This window comes from Aspergillus heteromorphus (genome assembly GCF_003184545.1).
Source record: "Aspergillus heteromorphus CBS 117.55 chromosome Unknown BO70scaffold_7, whole genome shotgun sequence".
Taxonomy (NCBI): Eukaryota; Fungi; Ascomycota; class Eurotiomycetes; order Eurotiales; family Aspergillaceae; genus Aspergillus; species Aspergillus heteromorphus.
Window position 1 is genome coordinate 1,108,079 of NW_020290412.1, and position 22,852 is coordinate 1,130,930.

Consider the following 22,852-nt stretch of genomic DNA (forward strand, 5'->3'; position numbering starts at 1 on the left):
GCCTGCTGCAAAGGCAGCAGACATGCGTGCTCAGCTCAGGTACCTCCGGTGAGAGCACAACTGCCGTGTAGCGCTTTATCCTTGTACACTCTGACCCTCGTTTTACTTGGTAGATACACATAAGACAAAAATCACAGGCGTCACTGGTGGTGAGGTGTGAGTGGTGGTAGGTAGTACCGAGTACGGTATGTATGGGCAGTATGTATGCTGGATACAATGTACAATGTACGATCATGTACATACCTCCTGCTAACATCATACCTACATCCAAGCACGTCCAGATGAGGTAAGGTACGCAAAGCCCGTCCCCTGCTGCGGGATCCTGGTCAGCCGGCAGGACGGCGGCAGGGCAGGGCCAGTCCCCGGGACTAGGCCCAAACGGGCCATCGGGGAATAGCCCAGCCGGGCATCTGGGTGGAATCGGGGATCCCACATGGTCCCCGAAGGCGGAAGGCCATAAAGCCCGAGCAGGGAGGGCATCCAATCACCGCCCCCCGCCTCCCCCCCCCCCTTACCCCCGCGACGTCATGGCCTCAGCTTCGAGGGGGGTAAGTGTATCTACGAGACTACTTACGAGACTACTACGAGACTACGAGTACGGTGTACCACCACCGGAAGGGAGTGCACATTCTCCGGCCTTGAAGGGGGAGGGGGGGGGGGAAGGGAAGGATTTCCTGAGATCTGCCCCCCCCCCCTCCATCTCGATCGATCCAGGTTACCGCGGGAGGGGTTGACCGTTTTTTCGACCAAGGATCAAGGCGCTGCCAGCCTGCTGCCACTACTGGGCCAAAATAAATAAAAATAACGTTGAAAACAAAAACTCAATGCAAGGATCCCAGGACTATGATAGCTGGGTGGCAGCATCTGATGAGATACATGCTACTCCGTACCGACCCCGAGTTCCCCTCGAGGCGCAAGAACGTTGACCCTGTCTGGGTGATAGGTAACGATGATGATACTACAGACTCATGTACCTACATAGATAGTAGTACCTTAGTATTGAAAGCTGTATGCCGCGGTTAGTGACTGGGCATGGACGATCATCCCCCTTTTACAGGTATATCCATCAACTCCAATTTCAATTCCAATTCCAATTCCAATTCCAATTCCAATTCTACACGGAGAAAAAAATCTCTACATCATTTCTACAACCCATACCCGTAAATAGCCCAAGATCATCTATTGAGCTGGGGAGATGGATGATCCAGTAGGTCCGATCCTATACCTATAGCTTACAATGGGTGAGGAGGAAAAGGAAAAAGAAACAACACCAACGGGAAAATTATCAATAGCATGCGCCCAGGACCTGTACGATTCTCGATGAATCGTACATATCGAGAGCCATACATGGAGTCGCAGTTGTTGATAATACTCAGTAATGATCGCAGTCCCGAATAGTTATTTATTCATCTTTTCTTTTTCCATGTTTGATCGATTTGAGTTTTTTCCCATGTTCATTGGCTTGATACAGACTCCTGACAGCAGTGCTCGGGCCTCCTGAGGTTCGCGGACTTGGAGCCCGACAGTCAGGAAACAGCGGCGGATGCGAGAGAGCCGTTCGCTCCACCCTTCCTTCTTCCCCCCCCCCCCTTCCTCCGTCCATCCCTCCATCCCCCTCCCCCCATACAGGGTGTCCTGCAGTCGGAAAATCCTTGTCCACCTGCCTTGTCCACTGTGCCGTCTATTCGGGGGTTGCACGACAGCCTGCAGGCAGTGTGTGGGCGGGCATAAGTACTACACTGGCAGACTCGCTTACAAATGCCACTTTTTCTTTTTTAATCCTGGTCGTGGTGATGCGGTGTTTATTTCTGTCCTCCAACCCACCAAGGTCCAGGGATTGAGCGGGAGTCCAAACTCATCTGCTTGCTACATCGAGATGAGTATAATTCAAAGTACTACCTACCACCTTGGGCCCTGGCATCTATCTACTACTCTACTCCGTGTAGTCGGCTAAGCAGTAGCTGAAGATCCATAGTTTATAGATACCAGGTGCCCGGCCAGGCACTTGCTGAATACAAGCCGGATTAGGCAAGTGGCAGGGCAGATCCCGGACGCGCCTGCACGCTAAGGTACGAGCGAGCCGGGGTTTATCTCAAATACTTCCCGTGTCTCTGATTGGTACCCAATCCCTAGGTACGGTCGGGGACCAAGTCGACCTAAGACAAAGTGGTCGTAGCTCTGTACATCAATTGATTCTTCTCTGTGGGAATTTTTTTTTTTTTTTCTTTTTTGGTTTTAGACTCCTGGCTGTGTGTCAGTTGTGGCCCCTTCGTGATAAATCGATAGTCGCGGGTTCCCCTTCCCTTCCCTTCCAACCCTACTTCCGTCCAGCTGGGTCTGGTTGCAATTGAGACGTCGAGAATGGAATCCTTCAAGTCATGCGCGCAAATGCGGGGAGGTACCTTACATTATTCGGTTCATCGCTTGAACTGGACCATCATGATAGTAATACTACATACCCACGTAGGTATGGTACGTATACTAGTAGGTAGTAACTAGATAACTCAGGTTACTAGTGGCGAGCACAATCATATCATATCCGGGGGAGAGAGGATCTTCTTTCCTGACTGGGTGATTCCATTACTATGTATGTTCTCGAGGGTCGTGTGTGTGTGTGTGTACTGTGTACACAAATGATATATATATACATTCGGCCCGCCCGCCGCAGCCATCCATCCATCCATCCATCACGATATGTGATCCCGGATAGGAGATGAAGTAACACTGTGTTATTCAAGTAAAGTAAATAATCGCTACTGGTAGTTTTACGATTTACGGAGACCATACATACCTGACATACATACTATACGTACTACGGTACACTGTAGTACATACCAGGTTCCTTGTATGTATGCATCTCGGTTTGTTTGTTTGTACGCGGTACTCCGTACCACGAGGGTTAGGTAGATCGCAAGTACCCGTCCACATGGCAGTTTTGTAACCTCCCACGACGTAGATGGCGTTTGACACCACCACCACCACCACCACCACCCATGACCCTGTTTATCGAATTCTGATTCAATAGCACATCCCAAGTTCCGGGGCAGGGGGGAGGGCAAAGGGGGGCCAGTCTGTAGGGGGGCGAAGTCAGTTCTTTGCTCCGAATAAGTCCAGGCGCTGCGGGCGGGGACATACGTTGGCAGACGTTGACATTGTAATAGTATGGGTACGGGGGGGAGGGGGGGGGGTTGTCATGGGGAGGGGACATCTCCACTAACAAATTTGTTTCTCCTATCTGTTCTACTGGGTCTCAGGGCTGTAACTTACAGTTGCCCGAGGGCTGATTCCGAGCTGGGTCCCGCACCGCGAACAATTTGATTTCTTGTGTTCATCATCGCTGCGTCGTTGCAGAGAATTGAAAGGGGGTGGGGGGGGCTTTTGGACAGGAATATCAGGCCAAAAAGGGAGAGGGAAAAAAAAAAAAAAAAAAAAAAAAAGGACCGCTCTGCGAAACAGACTACCGGAAAATCCCATTGTCATCTCGTTTAGAAGGGACATGGCGAGTCAAATGCATCGAATCCATGATCCAGATCTTACCTGTCAATTGCCAGATTAATCTCGATTAATCTACGCCGTATGGGGCATCTAGTCCTCCGTACTTGTCAGTCTGTCAGGCCCAGCAGAATCTCCCACCCGACCGGACATCCCCGTTTATCATTCCCTTTACGGGACTAGCGCTGCGGTTCCAGAATGACAAATACCTTATTTTGGCAGCCCAATCAGCCGCGAGATCGGAGCAGTGGTTCGTCACGTCATGCGGTTCAGGGGTTCGTGCTTCTACCCTATTCTGCTAGGATACCGGATAGATACTATCGGTATGACAGTAGTACAGAGTGAACCCATCCACCTCGCTTCCAGTTCTGACTTTGGGATGCCGATGGGCGGCCATGCCCAACGGCTTCTGACTCGTGGCAGTTCCCCTGGATCCCATCCGTGAACCTGTAAGCGACTTCCGTTCCCTAGCGGGCTCTGTACCCAAGGTTCGCGGGCAGGTTATGGAGCTTTGAATTTCCGGTAGCGACGGTTGGTGACAAGTGATAGCTTATCTCCCACCGCCAATGGGTCGCCTCATAAGGCGGAGGTGTGCCAGTGGGATGATTGATCATTGAGGCAGCCCATTGACGTATGTATAGTATGTACGATGTACGATGTCGGGGTAACGTGATACCCTCTTGTACGGAGAATTCTGCGCCGATTCCCAGCAAAAAAGAAGCCTGGAAGGATTCTCGGAGCCCGCCATGGTGTGTGGTGGTGCCCTGGAACAATGCAAGAAGGCGGCGCATGGCAAAACATGGCAATGCTTTGTAGTTGGGTAATAGTTTCAACCAGAACGGCGATGATAGACACGCAGAGACATTGTGCTTTGTACGGTAATTGCATGATGATCTGGATCGGATCATCTCAGCCATTGACGAAGGTTATTGTTCCCCTCCTCCCCTCCTCCCCCTTCGGCTTCCACACCACCGGGTCCCAAGGCTAAGCGACCTGGAAGGCAATTCGATCGACTGAAGAGATCCATCGACGATACTGGGATCAGCATAGATCGCCCAATCGCAGCAACGTTGATTCCGATCGGACGACACGGCGGAGGAGCCCTGATGTTGATGGGTAGTATCTACTAGGGCATACGGAGGAGTGACGACACAGTCTATGAAATATGGATGGCAGGCGGAAATACTAGCGATCCATAGTCCAGGATGGTTGGATTTAGCCTCTCGGCCATGACAGCGGGACGGTTCCGGTGCATGGCCTGCCAGCAGCGCCTTGCTTTCGTCTAGCCTAGGCAGGGAGCAGGCTCAATGGCCAACAACTCGTACGTACATACGTGGGTACGTACTTCCGCAGGCCATGGTTCATCTGGCATTTGGAATCTTCCGAGCCTCCCCGGATGATCGTGACCAAATCGTCCCAAGGCCGCCATGCTCATGAATGGAGCACTTAATCTATGGAGGCGCCCCGTAGCTGCAGTAGAGGATGAGGCTAGTACCTGGGGGGGGAGGCCATGCTCGCCGACGAGGAGCCAATCGAGATGCAGAACACATGTCTGCCACAGCGATGGGCAGCCCCGAAAAGGGGGCCTGGATGATTCCATGAGATCTATCAACCTTCTGCTGCATTTCCGACCCAGGCAGCCAGCCCCATTGCGATGTTCCCGGGCACAGAGCCCTGCAGAAAAACGTGAGTCAGGATCCTGGATCCAGGCTGCTGGTTGGGTGCGTTCGAGGGTTCCATTCGAGTTCGTTCGTTTTTCCTTCTTTAACCCTCTCGGGAAGTAGGTAGGTATGTGTCTGATGGGACTATTGCTGGCGTTCTTGTTCATGATCTGAACCATCGAGTTTCTGCACGGGCCCTGTGCGGTATTTGGTCTTTATCTTCGTACCTGATCTGCTGCAAGATGCAAAAGAAACAATGGACCAAGGAGATGGGAGCCGGTCCCGTCTGTTTGGTGCAGAGGGCAGCAGCGGCTGTGCGTAAGAAAGTGACGATGATCCATCCGGAGGGCTGGTAACCCCGTCCTGACTAAGACATCTGATAGGTTAGGTCACTACTCCGTAGTATGTATTCAGGTACCGTGCTGGACTGTCGAGGATGACTAAGGACATACCTACATAGTTACCCTCTCGCTGCCCGGCAGCTACTCAGCACTCCGTTCCCAGATTCGAGATTGCGTACGATCTCCGTGTCGATCCTAACCCGGCTGGGTATAAGACAAAGCCAAAAAGATTTCAAATTGTCCAAGGACACTAGCCAGGCTACGCCAATCATGATCCCCACCTAAACGGTTCATGTTCTGGGTAACGGCCCACGGGGAGTGGAGCGATCAGGACGGTGTAGACGGTGTCCGGAGCGGAAGAGGGACGAGGACTGAGCGGTGGCCAATGGGGGCCCGCGAAAGGGGAGGGCCAAAAAGAGGGAAGGCGGAAGCGTCATGGCTGGCTGAGCGGAGAATACACCCAGTACTGTACTCCGTACTCCGTCAGTACTAACAGATGTTATGGGTCACTTAGTTGCCACTTGCGACCGCGTTTTGTTGTCGTTTAGGAGCCTTCTTGGTTTCATCGACAGAAATAATCGTCCCTCCTGCCAAGTATAGTCACATATTGAAGGGGAGGGAGAAAGGAGGAGGAGGGAGGGGGTGTGAATGAACAGTGCGCAACCAAGATCTGTCAATGCTCGAGGTTCCTATCGTGAAACCTTCTTGACTCAAAGACCTGCCCAGAATAGCCCTTTCTGCCTATCACGCCCCCGCTGGCCGAGCTTCTTTCCACGATCCCGGCACGCCTCCAGCCCATCATGCACACTACACTGTTTCTGCAACTCTCCTCTCTCTCCTCTCTCCCCTCCGCCTCTCCTTTTTCCATTCCCTGGAATTTCTAAATCCGCGCGCCGACCGCCCCGCCGGACCCATGCAATCCGTCGGGCGTGGATGACCTCTCCTACGAGTCCTTCCTCATTCGCCTATTGACCAGACCGTTTCTGCCGCTCCCGTTTTCCTGTCAGGGCCTGAACTTTGACGACTGGAGCATGGGCCAGTCTGTCGCCATTGACTGGGCCTGGTTGATGGATCGCTCATGAGCTTGCCAGCTCGCCATGGGCGCTGGCTACTGCCTACTGGCTCCTGGCTCCTGGCTCCTGGTTACCGCTTCGATTCGACCTGGGATTTTCCCTTTTCGGCGACGTCTGACTGGTCGGTACCGTGGACTCGCTCGCACATTTTCTCTTGACGGGGTTATCGAGCCCACCTTTAATTTATTCTCCTGGAGCCGTTGCTATAATTGTAGGTGCACATCTTTTTTTCTGCTACGGCGCGGAAGGGGGGAAATTCTCATCAACCTTCCTGTCGAGGCAAGGCAGCTTATCAAGATGTGCTGTGTACCTACCAACCTAGTACATAGATAGTAGTGCCTAGGATAGTGTAACCCCTCCCCCATGGAATTTAAACTATAAGCGACCAAGTAAACGATCATCTTACCAAGATGTGATGTCCGAGAAACGCCGCAACGATGATGCCCAGCGGCGCAGGGAAGCAAGCAAGCCTCGCAAATCGTCGCATGCGCTTGGAAGTGCCCGGGGTGCCACACGCCCACACCGTATAATGTACTCCATACACGCTCCCCAGGTATGAACCAGGTTAGCCTTGCCACCACCACCGATACGACTCATGGATGGGTTCCCCTGGCCGTCTCAGCCTGTCTCTGTCTCTGACACAATGAATCGTCGACAGTGCATTCACCCCCCCCCCCCTCCCAGCACCAAAAAAAGCAACGGGGGTAAATTACCTTGAAAACAAGGTGCATGCATCTGTGCCTCACTCTGCCTTCCTCCATTGGATTCCACCAGTAGCAACAGGCCCGACGACCTTACTATACCGGATAGTGGCAAATCTCCCCCACGATCTAGAAACGCCAGCTGCTGCAACTGATAGCTGCCCTCTTTTCTTTTTCGGTTCACCCGGTGGTCGTGTGGTTGCTAATGCTTCGCAATCCGCACCTCTGTCATTGATGGGTCTGATTTACTCCAAAGGAGGTGGTGCATGAAGCTGCCCGTCTCCATCGTCTTCCCCACTTAAGCTTCACAGGATCGGTTATAGTTCAGACGCTCTTTTTTCATCGACTTTCGTTTGGTCGTGGAGGCATCTACCTACTAGGTGCGGTCCCTACCGAGTTAGTACGATGTTACCTAAGTATTACTGCAGGTTAATACCTCCATAGTCCTTTTGGGGTTAAGACTTGAGAGCATTGTTGAGCTCGATAGTACATAGTAGGCCAATCTTATTAATTAAATGGGCTATCTAGATGCCTTAGGTCTGTGCCCCCCAGGCTACTACTACCTGAGGGGTACCTGCCTAACATCCCTACTACGGATTGCTAGGTACTGTAAGGTATGTATGTATGGCGCCCCGCGGGTAAGGTAGGTAATACTTGGATACCATACATACCAGGCGGTTACCGCTGCGGGTAAGGAAAATAAGAAAATGGAAAATCCGGATTGGAAATAAAATAAAACGAAAAAAATAAAAAAAATAAAAACAATAAAAAATAAAAAATAAACCCCCAAACAAAATAATATATTTGGGAATAATAATTATTTTTATTTTATTCCTCCGACAACTGTCAGCTCCGAGATCTTGGATCAGATCTTCTCCTATAGCGTGCTCTAGGTGTGGAGCAGTAGCCCATTTTTCTCTGACCCGTCTCCCTGGTCATTGTATTCTTCTGCTCTGCTTGTTGCTATAATAGATGATCGTAACCTTCATCTCCATCTCTCCTGGACACGACTATTGTCTATCGCCCTTTTTATAATCCCAATTCCCCCTTCCGGGTCTCAACTCTCCTCCAATCTTCTTATATCTACCACCTCGCCGACGCCCCTTCGAACCTTATTCTTTCCAACAACAACAACAACTACTACTACTACTATTACTCAATCCATTTGAACTCCCAACCTGCCTCTTGCATTCGCCTAACAGCTCGGTTGCGTTGGTCATTGCTCCATCCTCCTTCCCTTCCAATCATCCTCTCTTCAACGCCCAGTCGTGTGTGGTCTAGCCTCTACCTACATAGGTGTGGTACCTGGCTGTTCCCCTGTGCGCTAAACTCCCGCAACCCCACGGTAAGCTCCCATCTGCCTTTTAAAGGCATGAAGTCAACCCACGCATACTCCCGGGAGTCTCCTCTCAACTCTCTTCCACCACCACCACCACCACCACCACCACTACACCACTCCACCACTACACCACTACCACACCACTACACCACTACCAAATTCTCCGACCTCCTAGCATTGGCGAAAGTCTAACGTTACTTCGACAGAACCCAATATTCACTACTCTCCCCGGATTTAATCCATTTACCCTTGCACATTATCCGCAATGGCTCCCACTCATCGTCGTGGACCTTGGGTCCCTGAGGAGGATCAGTTGCTACTTCAGTTGGTTCGCGAGCAAGGCCCCAATAACTGGGTCCGCATCTCCCAGCACATGCACTACCGCTCCCCCAAGCAGTGCCGCGAGCGCTTCCACCAGAACCTCAAGCCGTCATTGAACCGGGAGCCTATCTCGGCGGAAGAGGGCTTGATGATTGAGCGCATGGTCAACGAGATGGGCAAGCGGTGGGCCGAGATCGCACGGCGTCTAGGGAACCGCAGCGACAACGCCGTCAAGAACTGGTGGAATGGCAGCATGAACCGGAAGAGGAGGGGTCTCCCCACCTCCAGCTCGCCTCACGCCGGACGCGCCATCCACGGCCGCGTGGAAGCCCCATACGCCCGGGCTTCGCTGGCCATGAGCAGCCCCATCAGCCGTTCCCGCTACTCTTCCATCTCCAACGACAGACCCCTGACCTCCTGGACCAAGTCCCCTTCGTCCCGGAGGGAATCTCTCTCGGCCGCTTCGATCGACTGCCCCCGGCAGTTGACCCCCATCTACACACTCCCCGCGCTGAACCGCCCCGTCGAAACCCCTCTGACCTCGCCTGCCTTCTCGGAGGCATCCAACACCCCTTCCATGGAACCTCCTTCGATGATCTCCGACCATAACTCCGTTTCCTCTTCTCCCCGGACCGTCTCTTCGCCACAGCTCCTCCCGCTCCCCGTGGACTTGAGACAGCAATACGACTTCCGCAGACAAAGTGCGGTCTCTCTGCAAACCCCCGACGAAATCTACCTTTCGAACGCCTACCACGCGCCGAAGGCTCTCGAGTCGCTCTCAGATCTATCGTTGAAACAACGATGGGCTGCCGATCACCAGCAGTGGAACCATCACACCTTGCCGTCGACGTGGGCTGCCCAGTCGGAGGACAAGAGCGAGCCCCCGCGCGACTCGCGCATGGGTCTTTCCAACCTGCTCAATTAAATGACGATGGTTCCCATACCGCTGCCGATGATCTCACGACCTTTTTCTTTCTTCTGTTGTCTTCTGACTGATAAAATCTCGGAAATTTATGTACATGACCGTCCGACCCTTGTCACTCCTTCCGGCATAATTTCCTTTGTATCTATATCCTGTACATTGTTTGGATGGTTCGGCCCGGCTACTTCCACGGCGGGTCACGTGGACTCGGAACGGACCCGGTTTCCTTACGGTACCAAAAAAGCATTCGGGGTTTTGTTTTTCTCTTGTGTGATACTCCTATTGTCCCCTTTCCTATTATTTTTTTTTTCTTTGTTACTTATCATTGGACTACATGGAGTGAATCTGTGTTTGGGGTTATAGAGGAGAGCCGGGAGTGACTGACTGCCCATTACTTTTTTGTTGATTTGTGGCGGTTGAATTACCTGTATATGTTGGTTTCTTTTCTGGTTTGTTTTGGATTGGAAGACTGGAGAAGTTGCTGTGAGCTTGGACCTAATAATACCCCCCCCCCATGACTGTTGAGTGTTACATCGCCCGAACAACCCCGGCCGATGATTATTTAATGATACCAATAATACTTCTTCAAACTAGAACCAATCCCTCCCTCCCTCCCTCCCTCCCTTAACTTAACCTTATATCTGCCTGCCTACCTGCCTAAATTAAGTCTCTATTTTTTTTTTCTACGCACCGCCCAACCCGACCATCCAACCCATTCCCTGGCTCATCCGTGTTTTGGGAATGTTTTCTTTACCTGACCTGAACCTCGGCGCCGTCGACCGTTGCGGGCTTCGGAGAACCCTGAGATGATAATAGGGGGGAGGGGGGGGGGGGGGGAAGAGGATCCACTGGCAACGACGCAGCTTATCCTCCGTGACGGGGGCTGGCTGGCTGTCATCGGCTCCTGTCTCCCTGTGAAAGGCCCGCGGACTCAGGAGTGCAAAATACGCAAGGGGCAAGGTGGGAGTTACGAGGAGGCGAGACCGTGGGAGAGACACGAGCCGAGCCAAGGAGGGGATAGGACAGGACAGGACAGGACAGGACAGGACAGCCTGACACTGACAGAGCAATGTGAGGTGAAATGCAAAATGCGGGTGAAAAAAAAGGTTTTTTTTTTTTTTTTTGAAAAAGAAAAATGAAGAATTCAAGAAGAATTACAGAAAAAAAAAAAAAGACACAAACATCGGTCCAGACAAGAGGGATAGGATAGGATAGGGTAGGATAGGACAGGATAGGGTGGATCGAGAGAAGGGAAGGGGGGGGGGGTAGAGCAAGCTATCTGCCCACACACACCCTGCGATGAGACGAGGATGATGATGGTGATGATGGTGATGGTGAAGCCCTCCCTCTCAGGAAGTCAGGATCGATAGGTCCATTGGCAACGCAGCTGACGAGCGTCAGAGCCAATCCTTTCCAGGTGGACGACCGGACGGGCATGGTGAGTGGACGGATGTCGCGATAGTTCATGCAGACCTGCCAGTGGGCATGGAAAGACTCTCAGTGGCCGGGATCCAGGGCAGGGTGGGTGCCATGGGTTGGTCCCAGTCAGGATCCTTCCCCGAATGAGTTATTCTGGGACTTTCTTGACTCCATGGAGACTCGGGGGGAGGTAAGGTTGATACCCAGGCAAAGTTTATCCAGGGCCTGGCGGATTCCGATTGCTCTGGACGCCGTGAATGATTCGCCGGCGCCCCTCCTCCTCCTCCTCCCCTCCTCCCTGTGGCCGGTGGTCCATTGCAGCTGTCGCTAACGGCTCGAAGCAGGATCATCCCCCCGTTCCATTCTTGAGAGGCCACTACTGCTGCTCCTGCTCCTGCTCCTGCTCCTGTATGTATGCGCCGTCTCCCCGTTACAGTCCGGATTGGGTATGAGCAAGCCGACGGGCACCAGGCCTAGGTATATCCCACAGTCATATCGGCAATCCGTCAAGGTCGAGCACACGGCGACAATCCCGGCCAGGTCAAGGGACCTGGGCCAACGAACAAAAAAAAAAAAAAAAAGAGAGAAAAGCAAAAAAAAAAGGGAAAGAAAGACCCCGACGACCGACAATGATGAGTCGGTGCTCTCCATTCCGCCACAATGGCCTCATGTGCCACCACCAAAAACCACCTTCCTGGTCTGGACTTGGTCTCCGATCGACTCTAGCTCGTCGAGCCATACCAATCGCAGTGCTTCTTGGGAGTCTTGGACACGTCCAGGACCTCTAGTCCTGCCTCCCTGCCTCCCTGCCTGACTCGCCACAGCGCTACCGAGGAGTAGAGTACAAAATATCAAAGCCACAGTCATCGAGGACCTGGCTGCACGCATGCCGATCAGGCAATGGGCATGACTGATCTAGAATCCGGAACACGGTGAGGGGGGATGGCCTCAGGAGCTCCTATCTACACATACTACTAGTACTGTACTCACAGTGCATGGTGCAGCCGGTACTTACTTACTACCTACTTTTGTCTGTGCCTCTGTATCGTCTCACCCCACCTGCTTATCTAGCCCCGGTAGACAGATATCTAGCTGCTGCGCATCCATGCTCCAGCAACACGCCGGGTGTGCCAGAAGGACTCCTTTTCGCGGTAGATACGGGCTCAGCTGGAGGGAGGTGAGTGGAGTCGGTCGCCTGCAGGGCGTGAAGAGAACGACGCGACTCGTATAGGAGGATCGCATCAGGTTTGAGGGATGGGAAATCCTGTCCATCAGGACCGTATGAAGTACACATGACTACTATGGATGTATTGTATGTCCAGGCTAACTCGGAGTGCATTGGTTACACATCAGTACATGGTGGTTGGGCACATTCCGACACAACCCGCGAATCCCTCCTCCCCACACGGTTACACGGGGGGCCAACTTTAAGTCTGTCTCGCTGCATTGACAGTAGGTATTTAGAGACCCGGCTGCTTGTTTCAGAGTAAATATAGAACGAAACAATCATACTACGGAGTACCATTTAGTTATTTACGTCTGGCTAGATATGCATGCCAGTCGCACCATGGGGGCGTAGGTCCACCGCATGGCATACAGGGACAGACAAAGGAGGGAACCTTTTCGAGCACAATGGGATGGTTTGGGACGAAGGGGACGGACTTTACTTGCTTTGGGTCGCGATGGAACACCAACACCAACACCAACAATGGCGCAGTCAGTTGGTAGATAGTACTGGTGGGTAAAGAAACTAACCTCCTCACCACTAAGTAAGTTAAGTAGAATAGTGCAAAAAAAAAAGAAAGAAAGAAAGATAATAAAAATAATTGAAGAAATAAAATCAAAAACACAGTCAGTTTGATCTCATCGGGAAAAGAAAGCCTTGGACAAGCCAAGACGAATCTGGCCCTAAATTAACTTAACCAACGCTGATCTTTTTTTACATTTGATTTGGAATTCTGGTCGCTAGCGCTGCCGCTAAACCGCATCCGGTCAGCTGGCAACCTGCACAACAACGTGACGTACTCACTCGCAACTTGTCTCAACGAGTCAACCCTCCGATCGCGCATCATGATTTGATCACTACGATGACGATGCAGATGGGACTACTGCTCTACTGGTAAGGGGGGAGGGGGGAATCATGGGGGAGAACAGAACGATCGGTCCACCAGGCGAGTCATGGACCAATCCCATCCCATCCCTGGTGCCTCTCTCTGCTCGTCGAGTCTCGTCACTCCTTTTGTTGGAGTGGTGGTGATGTCTTGGCGGTGGAGCCTTGTTGACCGTTACACAACCTCCACGATGGCATTGTAGGTTCCAGTCCCGGTCCGCCGGCGGATGCTGCAGATACCATGGATTCGATTCCCAACTCGGGTGTTGTGCACACAAGTTACTACTAGTAAGTAGTTAACTAGCCTATCATCTCAAGCTAAATACATACAGAGTGCTTAGATACCTACTACCGACCGTTCACAACTCCACGGCCCACGCCCACACAGTATCATCCTGGTCACGACCCAAGATACGGGGTAAAAACTCCGTACGTCAGTTATTATTGCTGTCGCCAAGCAGGCAGACAGGGCAAGGCAAAATCAATATTAATCCGGAATAATTAATAATAATGAGCTGATGCGCGAAATTGATTAGCCCACATCTGTTGTCTGACCGTCCGGATAATCAATCATTGATTTGCCTTAATTTGTATAGATTGCAGGCAATCTCGACGGCCGTCACGTCCTGACAGCTGAAACAACCCACTGACTTAACCTCAAGCCCTCCATCTAGAGTACGTATGTGTGTGTTTGTGTGTGTGTGTGTGTGTGTAAAACTAAGTATGGAGCTTGTCAGCTTTATTTTTAAAAAAAAACGGTTGACTGTTAGCAACCTTAGTTGGCTAGTCTAGCTCATTCTGTTCGCCTGTTCGTCCTCCTATCGACCGATTGAGCTAACCGCTCTAACTAGATAAGTATCAGGTCGCATGCCCAACAAAAAAAAAGGTGATGGCGGGTGTTTCGGGGCGGTAGTGAGAGAGAGAGAGAGGGGGGGGGGGGGGGCGCCTTAATATAAATTGTGGGGATTCGTTTCCCACAACCCTCCCCTGGGTCTTCCCGGGCTCGATTTCTGTGTGGGTGAAAGAGGGATGGATCATGGAGCGTTGAGGCGCGATTTCCCTTCCTCCCTCCCGGTTTGATCGTCGGCGATGCAGATTCATGCATGGACTGGGGCTTTGCTTGTTCCAGATAGATTATCAGCTCTTTGCCCCAGCCCATTGTTTCCAACGTCGCCACACCACCACCTCGATCGCCCTCCCTATTCTAGGTAATGTAGTTCTCGCTTGCACCGGGGCAGAGCTGAGCTGAATATGATCCCTCCATCATTCCCCCCTCCCCCCTGGCCATTCGTCTTAATGGTATTGCTATTACTTCTATCAACGCCCAACCGCCGAGGTCATCCGAATAAATACCGGGGCTGTGAGGGCCGAGGAGGAGGGGGGGGGGGGGGAAGGAAAGAGGGAAGAGGGGGCGTTGAAAAGACAGGTATGAATGAAACCCTAGTGATTTCCTCATTGGGAAAACGCTCAACCACCAGCTAACTACTCTGCCTACCTTAAGCCCAACGTTCAGTATTAGATAGATAGGCAGATAAATAGATAGTATTACTCTAAATGGCAATCTGACAGATAGTAGTACTCCATAGCAGTAATAATAATAATAATAAGAAGTAAGTTATATAGTAACAGTAGTAGTAGTAATAGTAGTAGTAGAAAGTGCCCTATATTATTATTTTCAGATCCATCCATCATCGTAAAAGGATCGTATCCGACATCCACCTACCCACCCACTCAACCCATGGACAACAAGATTCTAGTCGCTTCTCCGGCACCACCAGCTTTCGCACAGCTCCAGCGAGCGGTGATCTTGATCTTCGCGTGGTCCCTGCGAGCGGCCAACCGTTCCAAGCGACTGTCCCAGTACCAAGGGTTGGCTACTAGCGCGCTCAGGTGAAACGGCCGCGCCATCAACACTCACTCAGAGCCCACGGGCGGGTGGGTGATCATCTGGTTGGGAAAAATCTCCAGATTTCCCTTCTGGAGTTCCCACATCTGGTTTCCACACTCTCTCCATCGGATGCGCTTTTTTACTGGTAACTAGTACTCTGTAGTTTACGGAGTCGTGTGGGGGGGGGGGGGGGGCATTGTTCGCTTCGTAAGGTAGTTAGTTGGAGAAAACTGCATTACTGTTATGAAGACTACGGTACGCACATACTCTCCTATACTGTACTCTCCTATACTCCGTACCTATCTACTATTAACTACTTCACCAATAATAGTAGATAGTACGTACCGGGGGCGGGATTTGATCCCGCTCGTCGTAGGTTCGGTTGACTGTTTTTCTTTCCCGTTTGGGGGCGAGAAGGAGACGGGAGGGGAGAGGGGGGGGGGGGGGATATTTCTCGGTCGATATCGGAGTCGGCAAACTAATCGGAGACGGAGATAAGCCATCGTAATGCGATTAATGGGGGGTGGTGGTGGGGGGGGGTCAGTCGGAGAATGATGAGCGCAGCTTTCATCCAGCTTCCACTTCCACTTCCACTTCCACTTCCACTTTCCAGAGGTAGAAGATGGTTTTAAGCCCTTGGTTTTCTATTATTCTGTGGTATGGGTTCGGATGAGAGGAAGTTCAACCATAGTTAGCAAGAAAAAAAAAAAAAAAAAAGGGTAAGCCAGGGACGGAAAATACATTGTAGAAGCGCTGGGTTCACCTAAGTCTTATTTTATGAAATTATTATGAAGTACGAAGTATGGATGTTATGAACAAGAGTAAGCGTATGAGACGGGCTGACGGACATTACTGGAAGCAGGCACGCAGGCACGCAGGCACGCAGGCAGGCAAGGCTCGCAAGAATTTACCCAGATTGATAAGTGCCTACCTAGGTACACCTTAATGGTGGCTGATATAGCCGGTTGGAATGGTGGATATCTAAGGTAAGTAGCTGAAATAATTGCTGAACGGGTCGGGTCACCAACCATCATCCATCATCAGGGCTGGTTCCTCCCCCTTCCGAGCTTGGGTCAGGTATCTATCTAAACGTCGTGACGTTAATTCTTGTTTTCTGGCCGTTAAAGTTTCCTCCCCCTTTCCCCTTCTCTACTTTTTTTTTCTTTGGTTTATGGCGGGCCCGTCCGTAGGGACTAAGGTGAAAAGGTGTTCGCGTCGAGGCTCCGAAGCATACTTTTTTTTTTTTCTAACCTTGGTTGAATGATGGATGTTCATTATTACTAGATAACTACTGTCTACGGTATGTATATGTATTGTTGCAGCGACCAGCGGTACCATAGCGTCGGTGTCGGGGTCGGGTGTTTCCGATCATTCATCCGAACCACGTACCCGAAAGGACGTGCAGAGGGGGGGGGGCACCCAGACGACTAGTACTGACTGAAAAATGGTCCTTCTGCCATGGGGCATGGGCTGCTCCAGCTAGATAACTACTACTACTACTACTACTACTACTAGAAGATAGTTAACCCTCCGTAGTAGTCAGCTAACTAAGCTCTGGAGTTCAAAGTTTCTGGAGACAGGAAAGTCAGGAAACGCTGGAGTCGTTGGCGGAGGAGGATGTGACCCGCGCTAAATGGACCAACAGCCACCCATCATCCGTCAGTAGGAATTAAGAATAAATTAAATCATGCTCATGCATATACCTCATCGAGCATAGTGAGCTGCGGAGGATGTCCGTCCAGCCCTTTTCCGCATTTCCGATCCGTCTTATTCGTGTGCTTGTGAATGCATGATAGGTGCCTTTTATTTTTTTATTTTTTTTTGTCATCTCACTACCGCCATCCTCTGATAGTACATATATCGTTCATACATTGACAGCGACAGGTATCTATTTAAACATGGGACCATCTAAGTCGGTCGGATAAACCGGCAGACGGATAAAACACCCATAGAAAGCTAGTTGGCTGGCTAGCTAGCTGGTAGTTAGCAGCTAAGTAACTCAAACTGACCGCATGGCCGCCCTGCCTCGCATCTGCAACAGCCCTCGTCAAGGGTTCATGGGGGTCCTGACAGCCTAATTCCAGGGATAGTGAGTGACCTTCGCGATACGTCAACTCACTTAACTCAGGGCCACCAGAGTACTTTTCAACCTGCCACTATAGACACTAGTAGTACGGAGTAGATAGGGCCTTTCATTCTCCGTATCGACCGCCCCCCTGGAACAGGGTGGACCCCGGCTGAGCTAGCGCCCACTGGTTGATCGATGCCAGCCAGCACGACGTTGAGATCAGGCCCCTCCAGCTTCATGATTGGTCCTCGGAGCATCTCGGTGTCCACAAAGATCAACCTTGCCTGTTTAGGCTTAGGGTACCCGCCTTGCCGGTCCGCCCGTGATCGGCAGAACGCAACTAATCGCTGGATCGTGGTTTACCGGATACATACATTACCTGCCACATAAGGAAATCGTGTACGGAGTACTCCGTGTACCATACTTACCCTGGTGTTATACCTACCTACCTTACTAGGTGGTACGACTTCGTATCACCTCACCTCTCCATACTCCATACTACTCCACACTCCATACTCCGAGTATCTCAAGTCCGAGTACGGAGTACGGGTACAACATACCCTCCCTCCTCCTTCAGGCTTTCCCCAAAGTCAAAAAAAAAAAAAAAAAAAAAAAAAAGACACGCAACACTCCGCACACATAAAGCACCACATGTGGAACGAACACAAATCAAGCATAACCAGAATAAAACCAAGCCTAGAACCCGGCAACCCGGATCCTAACCATCTCCGACCCAGCGTAACACCACCCTCGCTACACGTCAACATGGGATCCCAATATTAATCTTGTCTTGTTCCCCGTTCCATTATTATTCATTCATTCCTCTGGCCCGTCCCACCCCCCGCGCAGGGACCTCCCACAGACCAATTGCCTGTTTGAGCTGCAAATCAGCGAGCAAGCCCGGTCTCGCACCATTGAGAAGTATTTGTCATGGTGGTGGGTCCCGGTATGTGCGTATTGTCGTGTTGGTATCAAATACAAGGGGGTGGAGGGGGGGGAGGGGAGGGGGGTTGGTCAATGGACGGAGGGAAGACCGTACGTATGGACTTACAATACGGCAATACGGTTCTGGATGACCAGGGCGGCCAAAGCACAAACTCCTCCAGCCTAAGGGGTTCTTGCTAAAACCACGTGGATCTGGCTCGTCAGATACGCGCCGTTGTGGGACCCATACGGTCTGGTACTGTTTGGTGGCCTGGTATGGTGTATGTAATATTATCATGGACGTGTATGTACTGTACGTATATGTGTATGTATGTACAGTATGTACGGAGTACTAAGGTAAGTGCTTTAGTTACCTTATGTACTCCGAATATAGATAGGTACTACGACTATGTACATATCGGGCAACTTGGATGTTATTCCCCCCCCCCCCCCTGTTTTATTCCCCGTTTGGGATAGCAACGGTTTTTGGCAGGCAGGCTCCTAGGTAGTAACTGATGGGCTGACTTGACTTCAGCTGTTACTGTTACTGCCTAGATATGTACGTGCTGTATGAAGTTAAGTACCTACCTACCTACCTACCTGCCTGCCTGCCTACATCGTGGGCTGATTATTTATTTAGTTTCGATCCATAACTACTTCGTACATGGGTAGAGTAAGTTTAGGTAGGTAGGTAGCACAATTAGACATACTTAAGTACTCCCCTACTCTAGTAACTTAGTCTACTATATCTCGTCTAGCTAGTTATCGTCCGAGAAGACAAACAAGATCTGATCGATCGGATGACCTAATTTTCCCTCACCCCAGCCCAGAAATAGGGTACGCGATGAGAACATCATCATGACTCGCATTTCCCAAATCATTCAGGGGGGAAGTGGGAGGATTTGGTTGGGTATCATTTATTTTTATTTTTACTTTCTTTTTTTTTTTTTTTTTTTTTGCTTCTTCCTGATGTTCTACGAGATGTTCTAGAGTGTCTGACGGGGGGTGATAGGCGCGATGGGCGTGTCTTGGGTATATTGGATTGGATTGGGGAGGGGGGGGGGGCGATGCATGTACGGTGGCACACATACATGCTATGCATACATACATAAAAAGGGATTTTAAAGTCGAGTTCCGTGGATTAGTATTGGGAGGGAGGGATGAAGATGGCTGTGTAGGTATCGATTCAGCCGCGGGCGCGATCCTTCGCATGTACTCCGTATGTATGTATGCATGTATGCTTGTAGCTACTCCGTACTAGCTGCTAAGGTAGCTAGTTCGCATCTATATTACCCCTGACTAAGGCGACTACCGCACCGGAGTAATATGTACAAGTACGAGGTAGAGTGATCCCCGAGGGCCCCGTCGTCTCCAGATCAGATGCACAAGTCGATCCATCCCTGTATCCCTGTCTGTTTGCTGGGGTTCTCTGAGACGACTCTGGCTATTTCCATTTTACGGCGTACGTAACCCCACGGCCAATAATACTCATGCAGTTCTCCACCGCCGTATTGGATTTGGGTCATCCCAGACTACCTACTACCACCTAGGAGATAGCAACGTAGTGTTGCTCACCATCGTCGATGAGGAGAATTACCTACTCTGTGGGGGATCATTTCAATTGTATAGGTTTGAGAAAGTGAACTGATTGCACAAAAAATAAAAATAAAAATAAAAATAAAAAGCAGGTACTACTAAGTCCATACTGACAGTACCACCTACCTTCCCTACCTATGTGTCTATAGCCAAGCAATAGTGCCGTTGATTCCTTTGTTCTTCCCTCCATGCTCCATGATTGCTAACCGCTGACCAAGTGTGGCGGCCATGTGCGGGTGGCGATGAGAATGATCCGATCGCCTTTCGCTCTTTATTTCTGCTTTGGTGCATCCTGAGCTATCGACTGCCCTAACCTACATATCCGCCCGGGTTACAGGTTGGGCTTTGGGCTCAGCTGAAGTCAACCATCTACCTACCTCCTACCTACTATGTATCTAACTATCTACATCCGTCATCCTTCCTCATCGATTCCAAGGAGGTGAGGTAGGTAAGTACCTCGAGTCCCCAGCTCCAGGAGTTCATCCGTGCCTCACCTCACTAGTGCCACAGGGAACCAAACCACCACCCTGGTCACAAAGTGAGGCTGGGCTGGCTGGCTGGCTGACATCACGATATGTCTGATAACCCCGAAGGCGGGGAATGACCAACAGAAAAGAAGAGAAAAAGAAAAAGAAAAAAGAAAAAAAAAAAAAAAAAAAAAGGTCCCGAGATCCCCATTCCATTTACTAGCGGGGATCAGATGGGTTAACCGTGTGGCCCGCCGTCGCTTGCTTACTTGGGAGGATCGGGATGCTGGCCATTGTCCTACGCTCCGTGCAGGAGAGGATCGGTGCTTCCTGTCCTCGACTTGTCGTCATCCCTGCAGGAGCGGTTTGCAAACTATACGGCGCCTAGGCAAGCGCAGGACGAGCGATTTGAAATTCTCCCGGGGGCTGGCTGCATGTGATGCAGCATGCTCTGTGCTACGTGGGGTTATCAATCTAGTGGTGCGGATCGGTGGTTGGGGATGGTTTGGAGAATGGGCTGGCGAAGTGTTTGCTTGGTGAATGCCGGTCGATGGGTATTGGTCAATGGATGTGGATGATGAAGGGAAAAAAAAAAAAAAAAAAAAAAAAGGGCGTGGGATAATGAATTACAAGAGTGAATCGGTTGGGATAAAGACAATTATAAAAAATCTCTGATTTTGAATCATCTCTCCTCTTCCTCTTCTTCTTCTTCTTCTTCTTCATCATCATCATCATCATCATTCTTCTATATAACTGGCCACTCCGGATAGTCATGCATGAATCGCCATGGCGGAAGGCATATACTATACGCCTGCTACCAATACTCCATAGCAAGACAGCACAGCTAGAATCAAGCAGATATGACTACAACATCTCCATACCACTGCATGTACACGCCACGGATTATACGAATCAGTATAACCATCCACAAACAGCTCCATCTTCTGTTTTCGATGCCCCCAGACGGCACTTCCCCCCAGATGTATTACACAGACAAGTCTCCATCCGATATCCTTGACCCACGAGGGCGACAAGAAAAATAAGAAGAACAATATAAAGAAAGAGGAAGAGGCCCAGGGCTGGCTACACCCCAGAAAGCAAATATATGGAGTTGCTCGAATCCCCCCCCAATCCACAATACGATGGCTTTTTGCAGTCGTCCAAGTAGCCATCCGGTCAAAAATGTCTTTGGCCGTTTCCTTTTCTTTTGTGCGAGAGACCAAGTCATGGTTTGCCTTGACCACAGAAAGTGTCATGGCACTTGCGCTGCTTGCTTATACTGCGGTTCAAAGCAAGTCACTGCAATGTCGTGGATTGTGTATGCAGTATGGCATAGACATTACAGTCAGTGGCCGGCCTCATCCTGAAGAATTGGCTTTCTATTTGGTGGCAGGATGTTACCTCTATCGAGACGGATGGTTTTTTCTCGATGCAACTGCTCTTGGGGTGGTTTTTTTTTATCCCCTCCGATGAAGAATGATATGAAGGAGCGGACATATAGTAATTGTCTGATTCAAGAAAGACACAAAAAGACCCAGCCACAAAGCCGTGAAAGAACGGAATTGACAACAGCAATGTATGCATGCGACATTCCTCTTTCTATCGAACGTTCTACATATTCAATCATTATACTTCCAAACCCCAGAAGATCAACACCACGACTGGACAGGCATCAGACACCACCCGCATAGGCCATCCCACTGTGACTACAAAATCATTAACATCCGGACAAAAGTCTGATCCTCGGTGTGTTTACTTGGCTCAACCAGCCATGTATATGATATGAAAGGTCTTAATTTCAAAAAGATGCATATGGGGGCTGTCTGTCTGCTCCGAGACAATTCCTCCAGGAGATGGACTTTGCGGAGAGTCAGTCCCCCGGTACTTTACTTCCAGCCCTCAGCCCTCCCCGGTAGTGGATGAAGATGGTGACGAACAGACATGTCGTCAAGCACCGCCATCGGAATCCACTCCGGCTGAATATCTGGGGCTTGACAGCTCGCTCGATGCACATATTGAAAAAGAGATCCAGATAATGATGTGAAGCGGCCCCAACATTGTTCAAGCCGATGGATGGATGGGACGCTGACCAGCGGTCTATTATTCGGAAGAGGTGGTGCAGTTTTTTTTTTTTTTTTTTTTAGAAGAGGAAGGTCAAGTCCAACGATTTGAATCAAGGTGGTATCAATGGTCTTCCGGGGAGATCCTGTGGCTATTTGGAAGGATACATCTATGTATCTTTCAGCCCGGAAGGCTTGGAAGAAAACAAAGTCTTAACGCCGCGAATCAACTAGCAGGATATAAATATGGGCAGTTCGAGAAAACATCTCTCAAACCTTCTCGTGGTAGGCATAGACTACTAACAGACTTGTGCGGGAGTGATTTACACATAACCTCATTCCTCTAATTGAGAGAACCACCGGGGGGGGGGGGGGCCTGTGGGAGTCCGCTTGGGGGGGGGGGGGGGAACCATCTGGTGATGCAGATAGGCAAATAGAACCCAAACCTCCGACCCAACAAATATCCAATT

At 50.6% G+C, this 22,852-nt stretch overlaps 1 protein-coding gene across 1 annotated transcript; it reads left to right on the forward strand.

Annotated features, from left to right (window-relative positions):
- The first annotated feature begins 8,555 nt into the window (after positions 1 to 8,555).
- On the forward strand, positions 8,556 to 9,935 carry flbD (putative MYB family conidiophore development protein FlbD). Its single transcript, XM_025538679.1, has 2 exons — positions 8,556 to 8,613; positions 8,814 to 9,935. Exon 2 carries the CDS (start codon positions 8,873 to 8,875, stop codon positions 9,851 to 9,853), a length of 981 nt encoding a protein of 326 aa, XP_025401219.1. The 5' UTR covers positions 8,556 to 8,613; positions 8,814 to 8,872; the 3' UTR covers positions 9,854 to 9,935.
- Positions 9,936 to 22,852: the final 12,917 nt, after the last annotated feature.